The following is a 27,769-nucleotide window of genomic DNA, read 5'->3' on the forward strand; positions in this document are numbered from 1 at the left end:
GTTTTATTGATTACCAACTCTCATTATTATAAATATGACCCAGTCAGGCTTTACAGTACTGACATATTACTCTTTGAACTTGCTACTTCATAGCCTATATATTTTAGGTATGAGTCTTTTTTTTATAATTTTTTTTAATTTTTATTTATTATTTATGATAGTCACAGAGAGAGAGAGAGAGGCAGAGACACAGGCAGAGGGAGAAGCAGGCTCCATGCACCGGGAGCCTGACGTGGGATTCGATCCCGGGTCTCCAGGATCACGCCCTGGGCCAAAGGCAGGCGCCAAACCACTGCGCCACCCAGGGATCCCCATAGCCTATATATTTTAATAGAAGCTCTTGTAGAAGTGATGATCAGTGGCAGCAGAGATTTAAGAATACTGACATTAATATTCCAACCCCAGTTTGACTTGCTATGGTGTAGGCTTTGTGTGATGTACTGGAAAGTCTCAGAAAAGGAAAACAGGGTGAAAGGCATAGGTATCAAGATATTCTTTCTCCTAATAATGACCAAACTCTACAGTCCGAAAATCTTTGTGAGACTAGTTAACACATATTTCAGGCCTGGTATTCCCAGCATGTAGCTCAAATAATTAATGTGGTATTCCATATCAGTTTCTTGATTGCTTTAAATACCATGGCTTTTCAGTTTTCTTTATTTACCTATACTTCCTAAAATGGCATTAAACAGGCAGAAAGTTAAGGAGTGTTGAGTATTCCTATAATTTTTAATCAAAGAATTATTAAGACAACTGGTGGCCATTTTTCAAATCACACTATTAACTTCATTTATGACAAGGAAGAAAACAACAAACAGTGATACCAATAATGGGAAAGTTACACAGAATTTTGATTCACTTAAGGAAGAAAAATCAAGCCTTATTGGATTATATTCATGTTAATAGATTCTAAAAGGCTAGTTTCTAAACCACTGAAAGGATATTGCACATAAACACCTGATTTCTAGTGTAGCAAACCCTAAGTGTTAGTTTTTAATGGCATACTATGATCCCAGGTGATGACAACCTAGAGTCCAAGACAGTGGGGTAAGCGTTCTATCAATTTTTTATTTTTTAATTTTAATTTTTTTAATAAAAAATTTATTTTTATTGGTGTTCAATTTGCCAACATATAGAATAACACCCAGTGCTCATCCCATCAAGTGCCACCCACCCCCCGTGCCTGACACCCATTCACCCCCCACCCCCCGCCCTCCTCCCCTTCAACTACCCCTAGTTTGTTTCCCAGAGTGAGGAGTCTTTATGTTCTGTCTCCCTTTCTGATATTTCCCACTCATTTCTTCTCCCTTCCCTTCTATTCCCTTTCACTATTATTTATACCAAATGAATGAGAACATATAATGTTTGTCCTTCTCCGATTGACTTATTTCACTCAGCATAATACCCTCCAGTTCCATCCACGTTGAAGTAAATGGTGGGTATTTGTCGTTTCTAATGGCTGAGTAATATTCCATTGTATACATAAACCACATCTTCTTTATCCATTCATCTTTCGATGGACACCGAGGCTCCTTCCACAGTTTGGCTATTGTGGACATTGCTGCTAGAAACATTGGGATGCAGATGTCCTGCCATTTCACTGCATCTATATCTTTGGGGTAAATCCTGAGCAGTGCAATGGCTGGGTCTTAGGGCAGGTCTATTTTTAATTCTTTGAGGAACCTCCACACAGTTTTCCAGAGTGGCTGCACCAGTTCCCATTCCCACCAACAGTGCAAGAGGGTTCCCCTTTCTCCGCATCCTCTCCAACATTTGTTGTTTCCTGTCTGGTTAATTTTTACCATTCTCATGGTGTGAGGTGGTATCTCATTGGGTTTTGACTTATATTTACCAGATGGCAAGTGATGCGGAGCATTTTCTCATGTGCTTGTTGGCCATGTTTATGTCTTCCTCTGTGAAATTTCTGTTCATGTCTTTGGCCCATTTCATGATTGCATTGTTTGTTTCTTTGCTGTTGAGTTTAATAAGTTCTTTATAGATCTTGGACACTATCCTTTTATCTTATATATCATTTGAAGATGTCTTCACCCATTCTGATATGGTCTATCACATTGATTGCTTTACGAGTGTTGAACTAGCCTTGCATCCCAGGGATAAATCTCACTTGGTCATGGTGAATAATCTTCTTAATATATTGTTGGATCCTATTGGCTAGTATCTTATTGAGAATTTTTGCATCTGTGTTCATCACGGGTATTGGTCTATAATTTTCACTTTTCATGGGGTTTATCTCTGGTTTTGGAATTAAGGTGATGCTGGCCTCATAGAACGAGTTTGGAAATATTCCATCTCTTTCTATGATTATGAACAGCTTTAGTAGAATATGTATGGTATGGTTTCTTCTTTAAACATTTGATAGATTTCCCCTGGGAAGCCATCTGGCCCTGGACTTTTGTGTCTTGGGAGGTTTTTGATGACTGCTTCAATTTCCTCCCTGGTTATTGGCCTGTTTAGGTTTCTATTTCTTCCTGTTCTAGTTTTGGTAGTTTGTGGTTTTCCAGGAATACGTCCATTTCTTCTAGATTGCCTAATTTTTTGTATATAGCTGCTCATAATATGTTTTTTTAAAATTGTTTCTATTTTCTTGGTATTGGATGTGATGTCTCCTTTTTCACTGGTGATTTTATTAATTTGAGTCTTTTTTGTTTTTAATAAGGCTGGCTAATGGTTTATCTATCTATTAATTCTTTCAAGGAACCAACTCCTGGTTTTGTTGATGTGTTCTACAGTTCTTCTGAACTCTCTTTCATTGAGTTCTGCATGAATCTTTATTAACTCTCTTCTGTTGGTGTAGGTTTTATTTGATGTTCTTTCTCTGGTTCCTTTAGGTGCAACATTAGCTTGTTTATTTGAGGTTTTTTTTTCCAATTTTTGGAGGGATGCCTATATTACAATGTATTTAGATCTCAGAACTGCTTTTGCTGTAAACCAAAGATTTTAAACGTTTTTATCTTCATTCTCAAAGTTTCCATGAATCTTTTTAATTCTTCTCAGTTTCCTGGTTGACCTTTTCATCTTTTACCAGGTTGGTCTTTTACCTCCATGTGTTTGAGTTTCTTCCAAATTTCTGCTTGTGATTGAGTTCTAGTTTCAAAGCATTATGTTCTGAAAATATGCAGGGGGCAAAGCAATCTTTTGATATCAATTGAGACCAGATTTGTGACCCAGTATGTGATCTATTCTGGAAAAAGTTCCATGTGCACTTGAGAAGAATGTGTATTCAGTTGCATTTGGATGTTAAGTTCTGCAAATATGTGTGAAATCCTTTGGTCAGCGTAACATTTAAAGCTCTTATTTCTTTGGTGATGTTGTGCTTAAAAGATCTGTCATTTGCAGAAAGTACCATGTTGAAGTCTCCCAGTATTAGTGTATTTTTATTTAAGTATGTCTTAACTTTGGTTATTAATTGATTGATATACTTGGTAGATCCCACATTTGGGGCATAAATATTCATGACTGTTAGGTCCTCTTGTTGGATAGATCCGTTAAGTATGATATGGTGTCCCTTTTCATCTCATACTACAGTTTTTGGGACAAACTATCATTTATCTGATATGAGGATGCTACCCCTGCTTTCTTTTGAGGACCATTTGAACGGTAAATTATTCTCCAACCTTTTTTTTTTTTCAGGATGTCTGTGTCCTTAGATCTAAAATGAATCTCTTGTAGACAGCAGATAGGTGGGTCTTGCTTTTTTATCCAATCTGAAACCCTGCATCTTTTGATGAGATCATTAAGCCCATTCACGTTCAGAGTTACTATGGAAAGAGATGAATTTAGTGTCATCATAATACCTATTCAGTCCCTGTTTTTTTGGATTGTTTCCTTGTACTTCCTCTTTCTTTTACAGAGTCCCCCTTAAAATTTCTTGCAGAGCTGGTTTGGAGGTCACATATTCTTTCAGTTCCTGCCTGTCTTGGAAGCTCTTTATCTCTCCTTCCATTTTGAATGAGAGCCTTGCTGGATTAAGTATTCTTGGCTGCATGTTCTTCTCATTTAGGACACTGAATATATCCTGCCAGCCCTTTCTGGACTGCCTAGTCTCTGTGGAGAGGTCTGCTGTTATCATAATATTTTCCCCATATAATTTAGGGGTCTCTTGTCTCTTTCTACTTTAAGGATTTTCTCTTTATCTTTGGAATTTTTAAGCTTCACTATTAAATGTCAAGGTGTTGAACAGTTATTATTGATTTTAGGGGGGAACCTCTCTATCTCCTGGATCTGAATGTTGTTTTCCCTCCCCAAATTAGGGAAGTTCTCAACTGTGATTTGTTCAAATACACTTTCTGATCCTCTGTCTCTTTCGGCACCCTCTGGAACCCCAATTAAATGTAGATTTTTTTCTTCTAAGGCTGTCATTTATTTCCCTTAACCTTTCCTCATGGTCTTTTAATTGTTTTTCTCTTTTGTTCCTCTGCTTCCTTCCTTGCCATCAACTTGTCTTCTATGTCACTTACTCATTTTCCTACCTCATTAACCCTTGTCATTAGGACCTCCAGTTTGGATTGCATCTCACTTAACTGATTTTTAATTCGGCATGATTAGATCTAAAATCAGCAGTCATGAAGTCTCTTGCATCTTTTATGCTTTTTTTCAGAGCCACCAGTAGCTTTATAATTGTGCTTCTGAATTTGCTTTCTGACATTGAATTGCAATCCAAATATTGTAACTCTGTGGCAGAGAGTACTGTTTCTGAATCTTTCTTCTTTCGTGAGTTCTTTTTTCTAGTCATTTTTGTTCAGTGCAGAGTGGTTAAAAACTATTTGTACTGGAAAAAGGAAAAAAAGAAAGAAAACGAAGAAACAAACAAACAAACAAACAAACAAACAAACCAAGGAGAGATATCCTCTGGTTCTATATAAGTAAATCCCTCAATTTCCCCTGGAGCTTTCCTGTGCTGCTCAGCTAAGAACTTGCTCTCCCCCTCTCCTTTCAGCTGGTATTCTGGGGGAGGGGCCTGCTTTGTTGATTATCAGGTATGTGCACTGCTCAGTGGGAGCTCTTTATCCTGTAAGACCCCTGTTTCCTGGCAACCCTGCTCTATCCCAGGCACAGGGTGACACCAGGAGGAACAACAACACTGGTGGTGGCTAGTTCTCCAGCTCTGGAGTCAGCTCCCGCAGTAACTACCTCAGTCTCCCAGTCCACACTGGACTCGCTGCTCCGGGGTTGGGGGACACTGATCTGCACAGCTTGTGGGTGCCCAGCAGCAGGAGAGTCCTCACTGTCCTGTGCCCTCCCCACCTCTGCCTGTCCTGGGGGTAGCATGGGTTCCTGGCATGTGTCTACTTGGTGCCCTGGGATTCAGGGCTGTGCTGCTGGAATAACGTTCTTGGGGCCACAGCTCTGAAGGCAGCATGGCACAGCCTCCTCCATCTGGAGCTGCTGCCCGTGCTTCTCCCAAGGCCCCGCCGGGCGAGTGCTCCAGCCCTTTACCGAGTTTGGCCCAGAGTCTGTGGTGCACTCTCCCCTGGGCGCACTTCCTCTGTTAATGACTCTGGGAGACTGGAAGCTGCCCCTCCTGCAGTTCTCCCTTGTTTCCCTTCCAAGTGCCTTTCCATCTGGGAGGAATCTGGTGTGGATTTTTAAAGTTCCTGCTTTTCTAGGAATGAGCTTTCCTATCCCAGAGGCTCTAGCTGCCTGGCCTTAGCCCAGCTCCTCGCTGGGACCCCTTCCCGACTTCATTCTTTTTTATTTTTCCCCTCTTCCTACCTTGTTAGAAGCTCAAACACTTCTCTCTGTAATTTTCCAGCTGTTTTCTCTTTAAATCTCAGGCCAAATTCATAGGTTTTCAGGATGATTTGGAAGGTATCTAGGTAATTTGGTGGGGATAGGTGATTTGGGGACCCTATTCTGCCATCTTGCCTGATTGTTAAAATAATTATGTATGACACTTATCGTTCATTTGCTTTTTTCTGATGCAAATATTTACAAATGATTAAGGTATAATGAATAGAAGAATATAATTAATTCTAATATAAATTGTGTGCTTTGCTAGCTTTCATAAGAAATAATAAAATTCATAATAAAAATGTAACATTAAAGGATGTAATAGTTTCAGCTATTAATTTCCACTGCATCCATGAAGTTTTCAGGAAAAAAAATATTATTTATCCATGTTTCGAAAATGAAGGGAAATTTGGAAAAGAAGAGGAGCCAACATCCTGGGGTGGAGAGAGGCTTTGTGCCTCTGCAAGCAGGAGCCACAGGGGCATCTGCGCCCCTCAGGACTGAGCTTGCAGTGCAATGAATGCTGCAGACTCCTGCAACCCGGCTAGTAGGAAGAGGTCCTTTCAGGTCCCCTCTAGGCTCTGTGGAGGCCCCGGCCTCTCTGTGGTTGCTCAGCCAGGGTGTGGCTGAGGCATGGCCAGGGTGAGGCCAGAGGAGTGGCCAAGGCATGGCTGCAGAAGGATCCCAGGAACTGTGATATAAGCAATGTGTTAGTAGCTCTTGATGCAACTGCTTCCCTCACAAAATGAAGAATAAATATGACTTGGTGATAAAATTGCTGAGTTTTAACATCTCTGTTCTCTGGATATTGCCTGAAGCTTTGACTACCATGGAATGAATGTGGAAGGGAAGAGCAGATGTAAAATTGTATATCATTTTAAATTATCAGTCCATTTTATTATTATTATGGTTACTATTAAATATGAAGGTTTGAGCTCACTGGGATGATAAGGAATTTTATTTATTCAATCAGGTATTGGTGGATTCCTTCTGAGTCACCACACTGTTTGGGACACTACCTGGCCCCTCTTGGCAGCACATGGTAGGAGATTACTGACTCTCTGTGTTAAGGGCCATGAAATACCAGATATTGATTTTAACAACATATTCTCAAGACGTAACATTTACCTAGGATTCATGATGTGGAAAATGTATAACCTAGTCTTTCTTGTTGTTTTGCCACATCCATATTCTTTCTTCCACATGAACAATCTTTCTCACCATTTGTAAGGTTACATTTTCTTGTTTCTTGTTTCTTGTTTTAATTTAAATTCTAGTTAGTTAACATATAATGTAATATTGATTTCAGTTATAGAATTCAGTGATTTATCACTTACGTGCAATACCCAGTGCTTATCACATCCTGTGCCCTCCTTAAAGCCCATCACCCATTTGGCCCATCCCCCCAGCCACCTCACTTCATCAATCCTCAGTTTGTTCACTAGAGTTAAGAGTCATTTATGGTTTGCCTCTCTATCTTATTTTTTTCCTTCCTGTATGTTCATCTGTTTTGTTTCTTAAATTCCACATATCAGCGAAATTATAAGTTGTTTGCCTTTCTCTGACTGACTTAATTCAGCTGGGAACCATGAAATATGATATTAATAACATCATTATCAACAATAGCGAAACTATGGAAATACCCAAATATCCATTGAGTGATGAATGGATAAAGGATATATATATATGCAATGGAGTATTACTCACCCATAAAAGAATGCAACTTTGCCATCTATGAAGACATGGATGGAGCTAGAGTATTTTAAGCAAGGCAAAGATATCTTCCAACATCTAAGGGTACATGTATCCTTCCATCCTTTCTGGTGCTCTTTAGATCATTCTTTTTTGTTTCTCTTTCTTGCTGAGAACTGGACAGCTCTGTCTGTATATCCTGTTCTGTTCCATCTACAGCTGCTTGTCTGACTTTATTTTTACTCTATGCATCCTGAATGTGACCTACTCATCCTTTCCTGATTTGGCCCCTGATATCTACCCATGGCAAACTTCTCTCACCTCATTAAACTTTCACACCATCCAGGACAGAATGTTGTTGATGAACTCTTTCACATCTAACACATGGGGCTCACTGTCTCCCCGAGGCTATACAAGCTCTTCCTCATTGGTGTCATTGTTCACAACATCTGGGTGTGTGTTTCAATGTCATTTCTAGCAGAGTGACTGAGGCCTAGGGGTGATGCCACAAACCAGGAATTTTCTTCAAAGAGAGTTTGCAAGGACAAGTGGGAAAAATGGTTTGTTAGGAGAAGGAAAAGGAGGGAGGACCCCCACCACCTTGGAGTCCTATGTCATGTAACTTCTGCAGGACAAAATAGCCACCCTTTGATGGGTGACATGTGTTGCCATCTGCCGAGGGCACAGCTGATATTTCTTTGGTCAGATATCATTCTCATACTGTTATGTAGTTTTTAATACATGACTACTTTTAGTTCTTTTTTAATAATAAATTTATTTTTTATTGGTGTTCAATATGCCAACATACAGAATAACACCCAGTGCTCATCCTGTCAGGTGCCCCCCTCAGTGCCCGTCACTCATTCACCCCCACCCCCACCCTCCGCCCCTTCCACCACCCCTAGTTCCTTTCCCAGAGTTAGGAGTCTTTATGTTCTGTCTCCCTTTCTGGTATTCCCCATACATTTCTTCTCCCTTCTCTTATATTCATTCCCTTTCACTATTATTTATATTCCCCAAATGAATGAGAACATATAATGTTTGTCCTTCTCCGATTGACTCATTTCACTCAGCATAATACCCTCCAGTTCCATCCACGTTGAAGCAAATGGTGGGTATTTGTCATTTCTAATGGCTGAGTAATATTCCATTGTATACATAGACCACATCTTCTTTATCCATTTATCTTTCGATGGACACGGAGGCTACTTCCACAGTTTGGCTATTGTGGACATGGCTGCTAGAAACATCGGGGTGCAGGTGTCCTGGCGTTTCATTGCATCTACATCTTTGGGGTAAATCCCTAACAGTGCAATTGCTGGGTCGTAGGGCAGGTCTATTTTTAACTTTTTGAGGAACCTCCAAACGGTTTTCCAGAGTGGATGCACCAGTTCACATTCCCACTAACAGTGTAAGAGGGTTCCCTTTTCTCCGCATCCTCTCCAACATTTGTGGTTTCCTGCCTTGTTAATTTTCCCCATTCTCACTGGTGTGGTTTTGGTTTGTATTTCCTTGATGGCAAGTGATGCAGAGCATTTTCTCATGTGCATGTTGGCCATGTCTATGTCTTCCTCTGTGAGGTTTCTCTTCATGTCTTTGGCCCAATTCATGATTGCATTGTTTGTTTCTTTGCTGTTGAGTTTAATAACTTCTTTATAGATCTTGGAAACTAGCCCTTATCTGATACGTCATTTGCAAATATCTTCTCCCATTCTGTAGGTTGTCTTTTATTTTGTGAGTGTATCCTTTGCTGTGCAAAAGCTTCTTATCTTGATGAAGTCCCAATAGTTCATTTGTGCTTTTGTTTCCTTTGCCTTCGTGGATGTATTTTGCAAGAAGTTACTGTGGCTGAGTTCAAAAAGGGTGTTGCCTATGTTCTCCTCTAGGATTTTGATGGAATCTTGTCTCACATTTAGATCTTTCATCCATTTTGAGTTTATCTTTGTGTATGGTGCAAGAGAGTGGTCTAGTTTCATTCTTCTTCATGTGGATGTGCAATTTTCCCAGCACCATTTATTGAAGAGACTGTCTTCCAGTGGATAGTCTTTCCTCCTTTATAGAATATTAGTTGACCATAAAGTTCAGGATCCACTTCTGGGTTCTCTATTCTGTTCCATTGATCTATGTGTCTGTTTTTGTGCCAGTACCACACAGTCTTGATGACCACAGCTTTGTAGTACAACCTGAAATCTGGCATTGTGATGCCCCTAGATATGGTTTTCTTTTTTAAAATTCCCCTGGCTATTCGGGGTCTTTTCTGATTCCACACAAATCTTAAAATAATTTGTTCTAACTCTCTGAAGAAAGTCCATGGCTTTTTTTTTATAAATTAATTTTTATTGGTGTTCAATTTACCAACATACAGAATAACACCCAGTGCTCATCCCGTCAAGTGTCCCCCTCCGTGCCCATCACCCATTCACCCCCACCCCCCGCCCTCCTCCCCATCCACTACCCCTAGTTCATTTCCCAGAGTTAGAAGTCTTTATGTTCTGTGTCCCTTTCTGATATCTCCCACACATTTCTTCTCCCTTCCCTTATATTCCCCTTCACTATGGCATTTTGATAGGGATTGCATTAAATGTGTAAATTGCCCTGGGTAACATCTTTAGTTCTTTTAACGTATTTAAGACAGCTTACCTAAATTTATTTGTCGTGTAAGTCCAAAAATAGGACTTCCTCAGAGATACTTCTGTAGATTTTTCCCCTGTGAATGGGTCATACCTCCTTATTTCTTTTCATAATTAATAATTTTGGTTGAGAATTGGACATTATAAATAACACAGTATGATATCATTGGAAATCATATCTTTCCTTGTCCCTAGAGTTTGTTATCACAGTTGATATTGTCATTTGTTTTAGTGATTTTTAAAATTAATATTATAAAGTCTGTTTGTCATATGTAGCCAATGATACCCCTGCTCAGAGTGATCACTGGCCAGCTAATGTATTATAAGGTTTTCTTTAAGTGTTTGCAACTAATAAGTCTCCCAGGCTTTGTCGGACCTAAGTTTATATGATGGGACATGCCTTTATGACAATGGACAAATCCACTCCAGCCTTCACTTCCTGCTTATATTGACCCTCATTATTGGATGTGGGCCTTCTCATGTCATTCCTGAGCATGAACATAGTTCTGTGAGGGTGCATAACCTTGTGAGTGCACAGGGTCTTCATAATTCCCAGGAATTTGTTAGAGGTTTTCAAAATCTGGTATGGATATCTCATTCCCAGTATTTTCTTTTTAACTGTTTTAGATAACAAATACCTTCTCCCTCCCAACAGTTATATATCGTTCTTGCAAGCCTGGATGTTCAACAATTATCTTTATTTTTGTTTCCTCCAAATTCTCTTGAGGCCTATTTGTATTGGATGATTGCTGAGTCAAATTTAAAACAACAACAACAACAACAACAATAATAATAAATAAAATCTTGCTAAAGGAGTTTTCCAGGAAATCATTAAGCCAATTAAATAATGAGAGTTGTCTGGGGATGGGGCTTTGAAAGATATCCAACTTTGTCTTGTCCCTCCAATGGCTGCCCAGTTCCTGTTTCACACCATCATTGCAGGCTATTGGTTTTCAAGGAGAAGGGAGAATAGGGACAGACAAGTTAAAAGGCCACAATGTTCACTAATTTCACAGGATTCAGTCTTTTTTTATTGAACAAATCATCTCCAGACTGCTGAAATCCTTTCTTAATTTCCAGAATTCTGAAAAAGTTGGTTCTGGAAAATTTATTAATGTTTATATTGTTTTTATATAAGTGACATATATTTTCAGGAGTTCTCACTTTGCCATTTTTGCTAACATTCTTTTACCTTCATTTTGAGATGTTTTTACTGCATATATAATTCTTGGTTGGTATGTTTTTCTTTGCATAATCTGAAGATATCTGTCCATTACCTGTTGGATTGCATTGCTTTTGATGTCTCCTGTTATTCTTACTCCTTTGGTTCTATACATAATCTGTTTTTCTTCTTTCTCAATGTTTTAAGATTGTCTTTTATCACTGATTTTAAGCGATTTTTATTATGATGTCCCTTATAATACTCGTCATCTTACTTCCTGTTGCAGGTTTATAGTTTTTTTAAAAAAAATTTATTTATTTATGATAGTCACACACAGAGAGAGAGAAAGAGAGAGAGAGAGAGAGAGAGAGAGGAGAGAGAGAGAGAGAGGAGAGAGGCAGAGACACAGGCAGAGGGAGAAGCAGGCTCCATGCACTGGGAGCCCGACGTGGGACTTGATCCTGGGTCTCCAGGATCGCGCCCTGGGCCAAAGGCAGGTGCTAAACCGCTGCACCACCCAGGGATCCCCACGTTTATAGTTTTTAACAAATGTTTTGTTTAAATGTATTATTTAGGGGCACATAGGTGGCTGAGTCAGTTAACGGTCTGTCTTCAGTTCAGGTCATGATCTCAGGGTCCTGGGATCCAGCACTGCATTGGGTTCCCTACTTAGTGGAGAATCTGCTGCTTCTTCTGCCTCTGCTCCTTTCCCCCAGCTTCTGCTTGCTCTCTCTCTCTCTCTCTCACACACACACACACGTAAATAAATAAGTAAATAAATCTTATGAAATAAATGAATTAAAAATAAAATAAAATAAATGTATTGTTTAATACTCTTCATAATTAGCAGCTCCTTGTTGTGTGTGTGTGTGTGTGTGTGTTTAGACAATAGAGAGGTATCAGCATAGAGGTGATTATATTACTAAAGAGAAAATACGTTGTTTTCCCTCTGGAGATGGGTGGTTTTGTGGTTAGATGTTTATCAGGGGCTAGGCAAAAGGAAGGTCTCAGAATACTGATAGTTAGAACAATTAGGCAGCATTATGTTCCTCTGCTTGGTGTGGGTGGCAAACTTGTGGATTTGGTAGGAAAATGAAGTATAATTTGGCAATGGGCATTAAGGAAGACATGTGATATGATGGGCACTGAATGTTATACACAACTAATTAATCATTAAAAAATGAAAAATATATAAATAAATATAAAAGAAACACAAAACTTTAAACTTCAAATTTTTCCATTAGAGTTACCTTGAAAAGTGAATTTCAGAGGGGCACTCATTTCATAGAAAAAATAATGCCTCTCTTTAAAGGCATAGATACAGGCAGCTATATGTTGGTCAATTAGCTCTCAAAATATTTCCTAAAATGAAACAAACAAACAAAAGCCCTGGCTGATAGTATCTGTTAGTGCCCACAGTTTAAATACTTCTACCATGGCCAATTTTAAGCTACTAATTCTTTAACAATCAACTTTCAAAATTACTGAAAATTTAACACTTGGGTCTTTATGACTTGGGTCTCTTGGTTCAGTATGAACCAGCTCCAGAATACTGGTTGTGGAATGTGTGGCATATGCCACGAACTTTAGGGAAAACAAGCCAACTATAACCTAGAACTCAGTGAACTTTCACCAAGACCTGACAGTAAGCCAGGAATCATTCAGATGATAGACAAGTTAAGAGGAAACATTTAGTAGCATATGAAATAAAAGAAAATATGAGTTATACAGTCTGTTTTTGAGTGCTTCCTCTACTTTGAGAAGTTGAAGGTTGCTTGGAAACTGTGATGGATGAAGCTATGGCAGGGAAGGGGAGGCAGTTTGTGTGAAAGCGAATTAGGACTGTTTTTCTAGTGATAAAGACATCTTGGATAGAAGATGTGTGGAAATGAGGAAACAAAGAATTCCTTAGAGAATAGTTCTGGAAAATGAAGTCTGCATTGACTAGTTTATTTCCTGGTTCTATGTCTTACACTTCACTGACTTTACCTAAAAGCATATAGAAAAGAAAAAAAAAGTGTGTTTACGAAAAGGAAAATCTGTGTTTTTGTAGATTCTTGCAAAACTTTTCCATTTTGTTAACATACACCTTTCACTTCTGACTCTATTAGCGATAGTCAAATGTGTGCAACATTTTGAATGTATGGAAAATTCCATTTTGTTTATCATTATTAAGTAGTTGCTTGGTTTAGTGAACACAGAAATTTGGATTGAAAGCCTGGTGATCAATACCCCAAGAACATGGTAACATAGTTTTGATATTAGTGAGAACAGTTCAGACATGACAGAAATATCAGACTCTCAAGTTCCAACATGAGGATAGATTCAACTGACAGAATAAAGAAGACTGAATGTGGCTGCCTACACTTTGATTCATACTTGATGGGTTACTGAATGCAAAGAAGCATCAATAATGACAGCATATTGGTGGCTCTGTCACTGTAACTCAAATGGCTTTTATTTGCATCTTGTTGCTGGTGTCAAATGGGTAATTCTGAGAAATTCCAGGGGCGCCTGGGTGGCTCAGTCAGTTAAGTATCTAATACTTGATTTCAGCTCATGATCCCATGGTTATAAGATTGAGTACTTCACTGGGCTCTGTGCTGGGTGTGGAAGCTGCTTAAATTCTTTTTCTCCTTCTCTCTCTGCCCCTCCTCCACTGAGGGTGTGCTCTTTCTCACCCTGTCGTTGTCTCTCAAAAAAAAAAAAAAAATCTGAGCAATTCTAGTGTCAAATCTTCAGAAGAAAGTCACCTAGTGTTAGATTAAATTGGAGGAAACATATCTGGGCAGCTCTGGATGTACAATGCCGTGAAGTAAAGATGAAGTTAAAAAGGATTCATTCAATTGATTGATATTTTTTTCATAATATCATATATCCACATAGTTGGAATCATTCAGCTTGTAGTGCAGTATATATCCAGCATTAGAAAGTTAGCTTGTAGGGGCACTGGGTGGTTCAGTGTTTGAGCATCTGCCTTCAGTTCACGTTGTGATCCCGGGGTCCTGGGGTCAAGTCCTGCATCAAGCTCATCACAGGGATCCTGCTTCACCCTCTGCCTATGTCTCCTCCTCTCTCCGTGTGTCTCTCATGAATAAATAAATAAAATCTTAAAGAAAAAAAAAGGTTACCTCAGAATTTATATTGCTTAGTAAGAATGGAAGTAAGATAGGACAAAGAAGCATTCTGGAGGTCAGGAATATTATTTCAGTTCTGAAATTCCAATAAAAGGAGTAAATTGCTTGGACTGCTTATCTATACCCATAACTATAAATATGGAAATGGATTAATATTAGGTATGAAAAATTAGTTTTAATAACTAAATGACTGATAATAAAATTTAAACAAAAAACCTCCAAAAAGATAAAAATTTTTAAAAAAAGATAAAGTGTAAACACTTGGTTGTTTTCTTTAGAGTAAGAAAAAAAAATATCATTTCATAAGATCTCTAAAAATATAAAACTTTATTCAATGAACATTCAAATAAGTTCTGTTCACAACACTTTATTTCTTTTTGTTATTATTATTATTATTTTCAATAATAAATTTATATTTATTGGTGTTCAATTTGCCAACATACAGAATAACACCCAGGGCTCATCCCGTCAAGTGCCCCCCTCAGTGCCCATCACCCATTCACCGCCAGCACTGCCCTCCTCCCATTCCACCACCCCTAGTTTGTTTCCCAGAGTTAGGAGTCTTCATGTTCTGTCTCCCTTTCTGATATTTCCCACACATTTCTTCTCCCTTCCCTTCTATTCCCTTTCACTATTATCTATTTTCCCCAAATGACTGAGAACATATAATGTTTGTCCTTATCCGATTGACTTACTTCACTCAGCATAATACCCTCCAGGTCCATCCACGTAGAAGCAAATGGTGGGTATTTGTCATTTCTAATGGCTGAGTAATATTCCATTGTATACATAGACCACATCTTCTTTATCCATTCACCTTTCGATGGACACCGAGGCGCCTTCCACAGTTTGGCTATTGTGGACATGGCTGCTAGAAACATCGGGAGCAGGTGTCTTGGCGTTTCATTGCATCTGTATCTTTGGGGTAAATCCCTAACAGTGCAATTGCTGGGTCATAAGGCATGTCTATTTTTAACTCTTTGAGGAACCTCCACACAGTTTTCCAGAGTGTCTGCAACATTTCACATTCCCACCAACAGTGTAAGAGGTGTGTCCTTTCTCCGCATCCTCTCCAACATTTGTGGTTTCCAGCCTTGTTAATTTTCCCCATTCTCACTGGTGTGAGGTGGGATCTCATTGTGGTTTTGATTTGTATTTCCCTGATGGCAAGTGATGTGGAGCATTTTCTCATGTGCTTGTTGGACATGTCAATGTCTTCCTCTGTGAGATTTCTGTTCATGTCTTTGGCCCAATTCATGATTGGATTGTTTGTTTCTTTACTGTTGAGTTTAATAACTTCTTTATAGATCTTGGAAACTAGCCCTTATCTGATACGTCATTTGCAAATATCTTCTCCCATTCTGTAGGTTGTCTTTTATTTTGTTGACTGTATCCTTTGCTGTGCAAAAGCTTCTTATCTTGATGAAGTCCCAATAGTTCATTTTTGCTTTTGTTTCTTTTGCCATTGTGGATGTATCTTGCAAGAAGTTACTGTGGCTGAGATCAAAAAGGATGTTGCCTGTGTTCTCTTCTAGGACTTTGATAGAATCTTGTCTCACATTTAGGTCTTTCATCCATTTTGAGTTTATCTCTGTGTATGGTGCAAGAGAGTGGTCTAGTTTCATTCTTCTGCATGTGGATGTGCAATTTTCCCAGCACCATTTATTGAAGACACTGTCTTTCTTCCAGTGGATAGTCTTTCCTCCTTTATGGAATATTAGTTGGCCATAAAGTTGAGGGTCCACTTCTGGATTCTCTATTCTGTTCCATTGATCTATGTGTCTGTTTTTGTGCAAGTACCACACTGTCTTGATGACCACAGCTCTGTGGTACAACCTGAAATCTGGCATTGTGATGCCCCCTGCTATGGTTTTCTTTTTTAAAATTCCCCTGACTATTTGGGGTCTTTTCTGATTCCACACAAATCTTAAAATAATTTGTTCTAACTCTCTGAAGAAAGTCCATGGTATTTTGATAGGGATTGCATTAAACGTGTACATTGCCCTGGGTAACATTGGCATTTTCACAATATTAATTCTGCCAATCCATGAGCATGGAATATTTTTCCATCTCTTTGTGTCTTCCTCCATTTCTTTCAGAAGTGTTCTATAGTTTTCAGGGTACAGATCCTTTACCTCTTTGGTTAGGTTTATTCCTAAGTATCTTATGCTTTTGGGTGCAATTGTAATGGGATTGACTCCTTAATTTCTCTTTCTTCAGTCTCATTGTTAGTGTATAGAAATGCCATTGATTTCTGGGCATTGATTTTGTATCTTGCCACACTGCCAAATTGCTGTATGAGTTTTAGTAATCTTGGGGTGGAGTCTTTAGGGTTTTCTAGGTAGAGTATCATGTCATTGGCAAAGAGGGAGAGTTTGACTTCTTCTTTGCCAATTTGAATGCCTTTAATGTCTTTTTATTGTCTGATTGCTGAGGCTAGGACTTCCAGTACTATGTTGAATAGCAGTGGTGAGAGTGGACATCCCTGTCTTGTTCCTGATCTTAGGGGAAAGGCCCCAAGAGCTTCCTCATTGAGAATGATATTTGCTGTGGGCTTTTCATAGATGGCTTTTAAGATGTTGAGGAATGTTCCCTCTATCCCTACACTCTGAAGAGTTTTGATCAGGAATGGATGCTGTATTTTGTCAAATGCTTTCTCTGCATGTAATGAGAGGATCATATGGTTCTTGGTTTTTCTCTTGCTGATATTTTGAATCATATTGTTTTACAAGTGTTGAACCAGCCTTGTGTCCCAGGAATAAATCCTACTTGGTCATGGTGAATAATCTTAATGTACTGTGGATCCTATTGGCTAGTATCTTGTTGAGAATTTTTGCATCCATTTTCATCAGTGATATTGGTCTGTAATTATCCTTTTTGGTGGGGTCTTTGTCTGGTTTTGGAATTAAGGTGATGCTGGCTTCATAGAATGAATTTGGAAGTACTCCATCTCTTTCTATCTTTCCAAACAGCTTTAGCAGAATAGGTATGGTTTCTTCTTTAAACGTTTGATAGAATTCCCCTGGGAAGCCATCTGGCCCTGGTCTTTTGTGTCTTGGGAGTTTTTTTATGACTGTTTCAATTTCCTCCCTGGTTATTGGCCTGTTCAGGTTTTCTATTTCTTCCTGTTCCAGTTTTGGTATATTGTGGCACTCCAGAAATGCATCCATTTCTTCTTGATTGCCTAATTTATTGGTGTAGAGCTGTTCATAATGTTTTTAAAATCGTATGTATTTCCTTGGTGTTGGTAGTGATCTCTCCTTTCTCATTCATGATTTTATTAATTTGAGTCTTCTCTCTCTTCTTTTTAATAAGGCTGGCTAATGGTTTGTCTATCTTCTTAATTCTTTCTAAGTATGTCTTAACTTTGGTTATTATTTGATTGATATATTTGGCAGCTCCCACATTCGGGGCATATATATTGAGGACTGTTAAGTCCTCTTGTTGGATAGATCCTTTAAGCATGATATAGAGTCCTCCTTCATCTCTCACTACAGTCTTCATGGTTAATTTTAGTTTATCTGATATAAGGATGGCTACCCCTGCTTTCTTTTGAGGACCATTTGAATGGTAAATGATTCTCCAACCTTTTATTTTTCAGGCTGGAGTTGTCCTTTTGTCTAACATGAGTCTCTGGTAGACAGCAAATAGATGGCTCCTGCTTTTTTTATCCAGTTTGACACCCTGTGCCATTTGATGGGGTCATTAAGCCCGTTCACTTTCAGAGTTACTAATGAAAGATTCCTCAAAGGCCAAGAGGGAACAATCAGGATGAAAATATTTATGGAGTCTTCACATCCTATAAGAATAATAATGGGAACCCAAACCAAGGCAATCAAGTTGTAATCACACTTAAAAAAATATGGCAAAACTATCTGTGAGTTTGAAGAGGTAGGATGGTTAAAGTATAATAAAATGGCCAAAGAGGTAGCATCTAACTCATTAATGAGAGAAAAATTCAAATAAATGAACTGAAATGAGGTTAGAATAATTAGTTAAAATTTAGGAATTATTTACTGTATTTAGTAATGAGATGCTGTTTGATAGTGAAGATGTAAGTTATCTAATTGCTTATTTCAAATGAAGAGGCCAATAAGGGACCAGTGGCAATTTAGATCATCTAGGAAAAGCAGTTTTTGTTTTAGTGATGCTTAAGTGTATATTAGAGATGTTACAAGTTTTCTCATCAATGAAATCCCAATCTACGAAGAGGGAGGAGGTGTTTTCCCATTCTCCCTTACCCTCACGCTGTCACAATTCTTTACATCACTTTACATTTTGTCTTTTAAAGTGTCTCATTTTGTTTCTTTTCATATATTTGGGGAATGTGATCGTGCTACATAACTTTATCTTCTCTTTTTAGGCATTTCTAGAGAAATGTTTCCAATTGTATGAGACAGAACTGGTTTCTGCTACATAGCTTTGGTCTCCATAAGGAGAAATTGGACAAGGTAATGGACTTCTTAGAGGTGCTGAGCTGCCTAGTATTTTTTCCTAATGCTGAGTTCAGTTGAGCATGCTTTGCATTTACCAAATTTCTATTGACAATTAGTGTGACATCTGCAATGGAGAGCAAATGAATGAGAAGTTTACCTGAGGATTTTCTCTTCCCAACCATTCTCATTTATTATCTGTCAATAATGTCAATGTATTAAAGCCCCATTTTATTCATGCATGGAAAAAGAGGGTACTTATACAACTTTGTGTGAAGCCACCAGACGCTTAAAGCAAACAAGAACTATGGATCTCACTTCCTTTTTCAGCTCAAGTCCCATCCAAGTGGACTCCTACTACTTCATCCAAGTTGTGGAAGGGAACTCTGTCATAATGGTTGTTGGGATGAACTAAAGTACTTTAGGTAGTTAATGAGACATAATAGTTGTTTTCCTATAAGACATACGACTTTTCCAAAACTGTGATACCACTTTGCTGAAACAAATTGAAGCAGAATGGCCAATTTGAGTAGATATTTAACTTTTTGGGTAGGACATTTATAAAACACTGCCTCTCTTGTTTTATTTAGTGTGAAATAATGCTTATATTGGAAAGAAAACTGAAGTGCAAGGAACTCAGCTTTATTGTTAGAAATAGAAATGCTAAAAAATAATAAATAGAAACACTGAAACCTGATCACTGAGTAATGTTTACATGCTAAAGCTCACATCCTTGCATATGTGCTCACTCAATCACTACAAAAAATTTCTGGTTTAGCGGTGTCTGGCTGTCTCAGTAGGTAAGGCATGTAACTCTTGATCTCAAGGTTGTAAGTTTTAACACAACACTGGATGTAGAGATCACTTAAAATTAAAAAAAAATCTTAAAATTAAAGATATATTTTTTATACTTATCTCCAACCCACTCTGCCCTACACTTCAATTGATACATACATTTCTTCCTTGCACAAATAATTTATATTAATCATTTATAGGAGGAATATCCTAAAACTTTGTTACTTATCCATTTTGTAGATCAAAATATTTCATATAATCCTCAACACATTTCAGATTTAAAAATTAATAATCTTTATTGTTTCCCCTAGAGATTTAGGGATCACTTTCTAATTTTCAAATTTTTCTCCAGGTACATTTATTCCTCACTTTTCTTTCTGGAGGTTAAATAATTGTATATAAATAAGTTTACATTGTGTTACCTCAGTCACCCAACCAGTACAATTAAAATATGATGAATGTACTAGTAAATTATTAAATAGTTTAGGTTCTATTAAAGTCTATTTGTGTTCATACTGTCAGATGTTAGGACAGGAATACTTCCACATTTATAGGGTCAGCTTCATTCATTCTATTTCCCCTTATGCTAAAATGTGAGTATTTATTCTTTTGACATTAAGTAGCAGAAAGTCACTAGAAATGAAAAAAAATAAAATTCATTCCAATGATTAAGCCTCCAAATAACTATTTCCATCATCTAATATAATTATCTATTCTTAAAAATAAAGAGTTGAAACAAAAAATAGTCTTGCTTATATAGATTCTTTTCAATAATTGGGAAATTTCATAAAATAATTTAAATTTTAAATAGAAGAAAGAATATTTAAAATAGAATAAATTAATTGACTTTTTTAGGGTATATAATATAGTCTATTCATTTAAAAGATTGGAAGCCAAGAAAGCAATTTAATTCTTATCTTAACTTATGGATCTATGGAAAATGGACCATCCATAGACTTTCTGTGGTGATTGGCCTCTTTCGAGGATCAAAATTGACATACCTGCCCTTTGTAGTTGAAAAAAGGTATCATTAACCAGTTCCTTTTTTGCTGAAAAGGAACATCATCATCATTACCATCACTATTTCCAATAACTTAAGTACCAGCACTCCAACTACACTATCATCACATCTACCACCACCATCATCACCACCATCAATCATCATCAACCCTGGAGTGCCTAACTCCTGGAGGCTCACAATCTGAGAATGTGGGTTTAACATTCTCAAAGAAACATGAGAAGTATATTTCACCAGATTTTTGTATATATAAACTGAATCCCTAAAGCCAGTGGTCCCATTGCAATTTGAAGCATGGAAAGATCAGAACTAGGACCTGACTAGAGTAAGACTAAGCAAGACTGACTTAGACTGAAATAGAGATAGATAGTAACTGACATTCATCTTATGGTCTAATGTGAGGTTAGGCGTCCCAACATGTTTCTCAGAACACCCACTACCTCCTTGTTCCTCAGACTATATATAAGGGGGTTCATCATGGGGGTGAGGATGGCACCAAGCATAAAGAGAACCTGGTCCAGCTTGGGACTGTGGTAAGAACTGGGCCTCATGTAAACCAGCATTGCTGGACCAAAGTAGAGGCTCACCACAGTCAGGTGGGAAGAACATGTGGCCAGGGCTTTATTCCTGCTCTCCAGGGAGTTCATGCGGAGGACAGAAAGGAAGATGAGAGCATAAGAAGACAGGATAAAGGACAAAGGGATGAGGAGCACCACAATGCTTGTCATTACTACAGCCTTCTCATAGGCAGAGATGTCCTCACAGGCCAATTTTAGGATAGCCATGACCTCGCAGAGGAAATGGGAAATCTCTCTGGAACCACAGATGGGGAAATGCATAGCATATGCTGTGTGCATGAGTGATATAAGGGCACCTCCAGCCCAGGAGACAGTAGCCATTTGCAGACATACTTTCTGGCTCATGATCAGGGTATATCTCAGAGGGTTGCAGATGGCCACATAACGGTCAAAGGCCATAAGGGTTATGATAATACACTCAGCAATTCCTACAGTCAGGAAGAAAAATATCTGAGTACCACAGGCCACCTGTGATATATTCCTCTTCACTGAGAAGAAATCACTTGCCATCTTGGGTACAGTGCTAGAGATCAATGTCAGGTCCATGAGAGCCAGTTGGCTAAGCAGAAAGTACATGGGTGTATGGAGGTGAGAATCCACCCAGATCAGAAGTATAAGGATGGAATTTGTGGTGAGAGCCACAGTGTAGATCAGAAGGATGACAGAGACAAGGAGGTTGATGTGTTTTATACCAGGGAAGAGGCCCAAGAGGATAAAATCTGTACTTGAAGACTCATTTCTTTTATCCATGTCTTTATCTTGTTAGAAGTAATCGACCCTAGGAACAAGCCAGATTTAGAAAAATCACAAAGATTTATTGGATTATGTTCCCCTAGGCTCTTTATTACTCTTATCAGCATCAGCAGGCTGTGATATTTCTGCAAATTATAGCATTTTAACAAATTTCATGACTAAGTAGACTATCTCATGCCCCCATCTATCCTCTTTATTCACAGAACAAATTGGCACCATTTGGGACAGTTAATGTCTAAATTGCTTCTAATAGCAGTTGCTCAGAGGGAATACTACTCCTCTCCTCATGTCTATGTGTTTTCTAAGAGACCCCATCCCCTCTCCACTCTTATGCTATCTCACTGCCCTACTTGAACCTTATAAAAGTATATGACACTTGTTTCTTCCTCATTCAATCACACGTTTTCATCCTACTATATTCAATTCACTTTGTGAAGTCTTAGCAAGACAAAGATGAATAAAACATAATTTCTGATGCAAAGACTTTTAATCTTATTGAAGAAGATGGCCATGGAGATGTACATATTAAAAAAGAAGAAATGTGTTATAGTGGAAGAATATAGATGCTACACTGTACAATAGAGATGGAAAGTATCCTTCATTTTCAAAAACTAGAAGAATTGCATGATGAAAGTCTAACCTCACATAGACTTAAATAAAATAAAACAAAACAAAAAAAAAAAAAACGACAGACATCAACTCTGTAGGCATTTAGAAGGGAAGATTGTCTCAGAAATTATGAAGCCCAGAAAAGTTATGTGGCTGGTCCAAGCTCATATAATTACCGAAGATAAGATCCAAGATCATATTATTATTAAAGATAAATGACTAAAAGTCACATCCCAGTGTTTTTTTTCTCCAATTACAGTCCACATTCAGATTCTTATTAAGTATATTTATATTAGAGTTCTCATTAAATTAAGCCTTGAATTGTTTTGTTCCTTATTTATTAGGATAATTCTAGTTGCTTTAAGAGATCATCTTCAGAATCTTAGTGGGTTAAGATAAAAAAAAACTGTACTTATTTCAGATGAAGTAAAAATAGACTTTTCCAATAGGCATATGGCTTTTTTAAGTGACATTTAGGGACCCAGGCTCCTCATATCTTCTTGCTCACCATACTCAACACGGACATCTAAACTCATTAATCTCATCTGTATCAAGTAGGAAGCAGGCAGGATATGGATATTCAGGGCCAACCCTGAAAGTGCTTCATTGGCCTTTCCCTGGTAAATATGAGTCCAGTCACAATTTGAGCAATAAGTCACTGCATGGAAGGCTGGGAAGTTTATTTAGATTAGTGAACAAGGAAAGAGAGGAAATAGATTGGATAACCAGCTGCCAGTTCATGCCACATCTACATTATGTTGCACAAACCCTGTAAATTTGTTCACAGTGAGGATACTCTTTCGTACTCCACCACTTTACTTGAACGTATGGCTATCCTGTAAGCACTTGTTGAATTGAACACACCTGCTATCAGGATAACAGTTTCTCATTCCCCTTCTATTAATCCAATTCTTGTCCCTTTAAAATAGAAGTGATCTTTCTTTGGAGACCATATTAGTTATCTACTGCTGTGTAATAATTATCTCAAGATAGAATAGCAAACATTGATTACCTCAGAGCTCTTCCCACCAGGAATCTGAGTGAAGCTTGGCTGGGTTCCTCTGCCTAAAAATTTCCAACTAGATTGTAATCAAAATGCTGGCTGGTGCTACAGTTTCACTAATTCTCAACTGGGAGAGGATCTGTTTTCAAGTTCCCTGAGGTGTTGTCAGCATCAGTTTAGTCCTCCTGGGCTGTTGCACTGAAGGCTCTAATTTCTTGCTGGCTGTTGACAGGAAGCTTCCTTCACTTCCTTGATTTTCCATGGGGTATTTCATAGTATGGTAGCTAGCTTCCTTCAAGAAAGAGGTAAGAGAGAAGAAAGACAGAGGTGGAGAATAAGAGCAAGATGGAGGTCAGTCTTTTTTTAACCTAATATCAGAAGTAATAAGTGATAAGATTCAAACCTTGCTCAATGGGAGAATACACAAAATCATAAATACTAGTGGGCAAGAATCACTGGGGCCAGAAGTTTGTCTATCACAAAGATTCTCTAAAATCATTGTATTTTTGTCAAAACATTGAATTTTAGATTTAGAAGCTACCTTAGAAAAATCTACTTTACTCTTATCCCTAGTAATTTTTAGCTCCCTGTTATTTTGGGGATGAAGAAATTAAAGTTTATAAAAGTAAATTATTAGCCCCAGATCATTCAGCTAGTTAATAATGAAGGAACTATACCCAGTTCCACTATTATTTTGATTTTCTTGAATACATGCAGAACTTACTATAAATTATTTCTTATTTTCAACTTAATCACATTAATTATTTTACTTATTGAACCCTTAGGGAAGAACTAAACATGCTCCAAATCAGTGTAAAATTCACTCTCATGAATAAAGACTGTGAAAGAATGTTTAGAAAAACAATATAACCAATTTTAACTTTTAAATTACAGCTATATGTGGATTTTTTATCATGTAGATCATGCCTTAAATATGAATGCACTTCAATTTTATGTATTAATAAATTTCATATGTGCATAAAACTTTGAAATGTCTACCCATTTAAGTGATATCCATCACGCAGCCCTTAAGTCTTGAATGAAGACGTGTCATATTTTGGAGTATTTCCATGTCTTGATGTATTCATTTAATAGCTATCCTGTTTACAATTATCAGGCAAATGAGTCATGTCTGTTAGGTGACAATGTGATATGACCAGCTCAGCCAGATTAGTAGATTCAGTCATAGTGGTTACATTTTACAGTAGATTATGCTACTTGACTTAAACCTGAGTTAGTACTTGGTGTTATACTATATGTTGGCAAATTGAATTTAGATTAAAAAAAAAAAGGAGCGGGGAATAAAGTATTAAAAACAAAACAAAACAAAAAAACAAAAAAACAAAAATCTGAGTTAATCGCCTGCCCTGCAACTTTTCTTTTCCCAGGTCTTATGCCTGGTATTACCTGGACTCAGACCTTCGCTTCCCACAGCTCTCTCCCTAGCACAAAGTAGTAAATATGTTTATTTTCCTGAGCAAAGTGTGTTAACCTTTCGAGTCTCTGGTGAGCTTGTGTGACAATGATTTTTTTTTATTAATGATGATGTGACCGAGTACATTCAATCTGAGATCTGTCCCATTTCCAACATTATCTTCTTGGTAAACTACTTTCTTTTTATTCTGGAAAGGCTTGGTACCCTCTTGTTTTGACACTGTATCCTTTACTAAATGCCTTCCAGCAAAGGATTAGGTAAATGCATGCCCTATGATCTAACAGGCTATTCTCTATGAGGAGACGCTGAGCTCCTCAGGAAACAAAGTAAAGGGTTGAAGACACAGATGTCTGAAGAAGTCACAGTTGGCCTGAGAGAAGCAGAGTGTGGAAACATTCTTGGTTCCCATTCACACACAGAGCAAAATCAGTATCTCTTTGCCCTATCTCTTTTTATTCATCTATTGATTCTTCTTTATCCATACACTTATTGACTTCAATTCTATACACTGAATAAAGACAAGTGTTAAGTTTCCAAAAAGCATATCCGTCTTCCTTTCTCTCATTTAAAATTGCAAAATCCCACCCACCATTCCTTTCTCTCTCTTTTTTCCCCCTTGGATAGCCATCAACTCTGTTACATCTTTTTTCTATAGTTCCCTAAGGAGACCACCCCTCAAATTCTTTTACATTCAGTCTCTCTCTTTTCACTGGAAAATCAAAACCTAATTTCCCTGATGGTTGCCAGGAGAGGAAAATATATTTGTACAGAAAATTTGCCTGTGGTATCTAAGGAGATGAACTTTGCTATTTCTGGATTATTGACAAAAAATATGCAATGAGACATTTTTTCCTTTACACATTACAATTCACAAACATAAACCCATAACCCACAGATACTTCTGAGGGGCTTTATTTTTTTATAATTAAGTATTCTAAGTTTAATCACTTCTCAGAAAATCCTTTATCAATTTAAAGTTAATTCATCACTAGAAAAGAAGACATGGTTTGCTTATTATCTCAGGTTTGAAGGGAATCATTTTCATAGGCAATTGAACATAATGCAAACACATCTTAAACTTAATCTGAAACTTTGGATTGGTTTGTGAAATATTATTTATCTTAGTCAAGAGAATAGGCATCTGACATCAGTGAAATGAAACTGCTATGACATATGTTAAATACAATTGAGATAAATGTTATATCATAAAGGAAATCATTTTCCCTTTTTTTTTAAAAAAAAAAAGGTTTTATTTATTTATTTATGAGAGACACATACACAGAGAGAGGGGCAGAGGCACAGGCAGAGGGAGAAGCAAGCTCCATGCAGGGAGCCTGACATGGGACTTGATCCCAGGTCTCCAGGATCACACCCCGGGATGAAGGCAGTGCTAAACTGCTGAGCCACCTGGGCTGCCCTTTCCCTTTTTTTCTTACCTCAGTTTTCTAGATGAATCCATGAATACATTTAAAACTATATATTTCTCTGCTTTTGTTCATTTTCTTGAGCTAATCTATTCAAGAGGACAGAACTGACATATTTTGTTGCCATCTACACAGGAAAATCCAGAAATTGTTGAGTGGGGTTTTTATCCTTAAGAAGTTCTGGGCAGCCTGGGTGGCTCACTGGTTTAGCGCCGCCTTGGGCCCAGGTGGTGGTCCTGGAGACCCAGGATGGAGTCCCACGTTGGGCTCCCTGCATGGAGCCTGCTTCTCCCTCTGCCTGTGTCTCTACCTCTATCTCTCTGTATCTCTCATGAATAAATAAATGAAATTTAAAAATAGAAGTTCTTCCTCTTTTTGGATTCCAAACAGTTAATGTGAGCACTCCTTTCTTTGAAGTTTTCTGCAATGACAAGAATCATCACCCACCCTTTCTATGTTTCCTTTTCCCAAATGACTCAATGAGAGCAGATTCACAGCCTTCCCTGGTGACCTATAGATCTTTCTGTTATGCTGACTGCCTCTTCTGGGCTTTGCCCTAAATGAGTTGTGTATAGAAAAAGTTATGGGTGTGTTGTTGAGATTTATATGGTTCTGCTTTGAGATTGAAACAGCAAATTTTATTTATATTGGAATTCAGATTTGACAAAAACTTTTCACTTATTTTATGTCACCTAATCCTCAAAATGCAATGTGAGGTGAAGACTGTATACATTCTCATGTTAACAGTTGGACAGTGAAAATGATATTTAAAATCACACATTTACTAAGATTCATGGTTGTGACCAAAACACTCTTCTCCAGATTCCAGAAGGCATTGGCTTACCTTTCTTTTTTTTTTTAATTTAATTTTATTTTTTTAATAAATTAATTTTTATTGGTGTTCGATTTACCAACATACAGAATAACACCCAGTGCTCATCCCATCAAGTGTCTCCTTCAGTGCCCGTCACCCATTCACCCCCCACCCCCCGCCCTCCTCCCCTTCCACCACCCCTAGTTCATTTCCCAGAGTTAGGAGTCTTTATGTTCTGTCTCCCTTTCTGATATTTCCTACCCATTTCTTCTCCCTTCCCTTATATTCCCTTTCACTATTATTCATATTCCCCAAATGAATGAGAACATACCCTGTTTGTCCTTCTCCGATTGACTTACTTCACTTGGCTTACCTTTCTAAGAACTCTTGGTAGACTTGTGTGATTTCCAAAACAACCAGTAGCAAAATGAAAATTCCTATGAGCCTTTCATCTAACTTTCCTAAACTCTAGGAGATTGCATAAATGGGAAAATACTAGTTTTTTTTTAAAGACATTTACTTAAAAAAAAAAAAA

The 27,769-nt window shown here is 37.8% G+C and overlaps 1 protein-coding gene across 1 annotated transcript; it reads right to left on the minus strand.

Moving 5' to 3' along the window:
• Window positions 1–21,010: 21,010 nt before the first annotated feature.
• Window positions 21,011–21,946, minus strand: LOC129515011 (olfactory receptor 56-like). Its single transcript, XM_055333711.1, has one exon. It carries the CDS (start codon window positions 21,944–21,946, stop codon window positions 21,011–21,013), a length of 936 nt encoding a protein of 311 aa, XP_055189686.1.
• Between the last annotated feature and the right edge of the window lie 5,823 nt (window positions 21,947–27,769).

Source organism: Nyctereutes procyonoides, unplaced genomic scaffold, assembly GCF_905146905.1.
Source record: "Nyctereutes procyonoides isolate TBG_1078 unplaced genomic scaffold, NYPRO_anot_genome, whole genome shotgun sequence".
In the NCBI taxonomy this organism is placed as follows: Eukaryota; Metazoa; Chordata; class Mammalia; order Carnivora; family Canidae; genus Nyctereutes; species Nyctereutes procyonoides.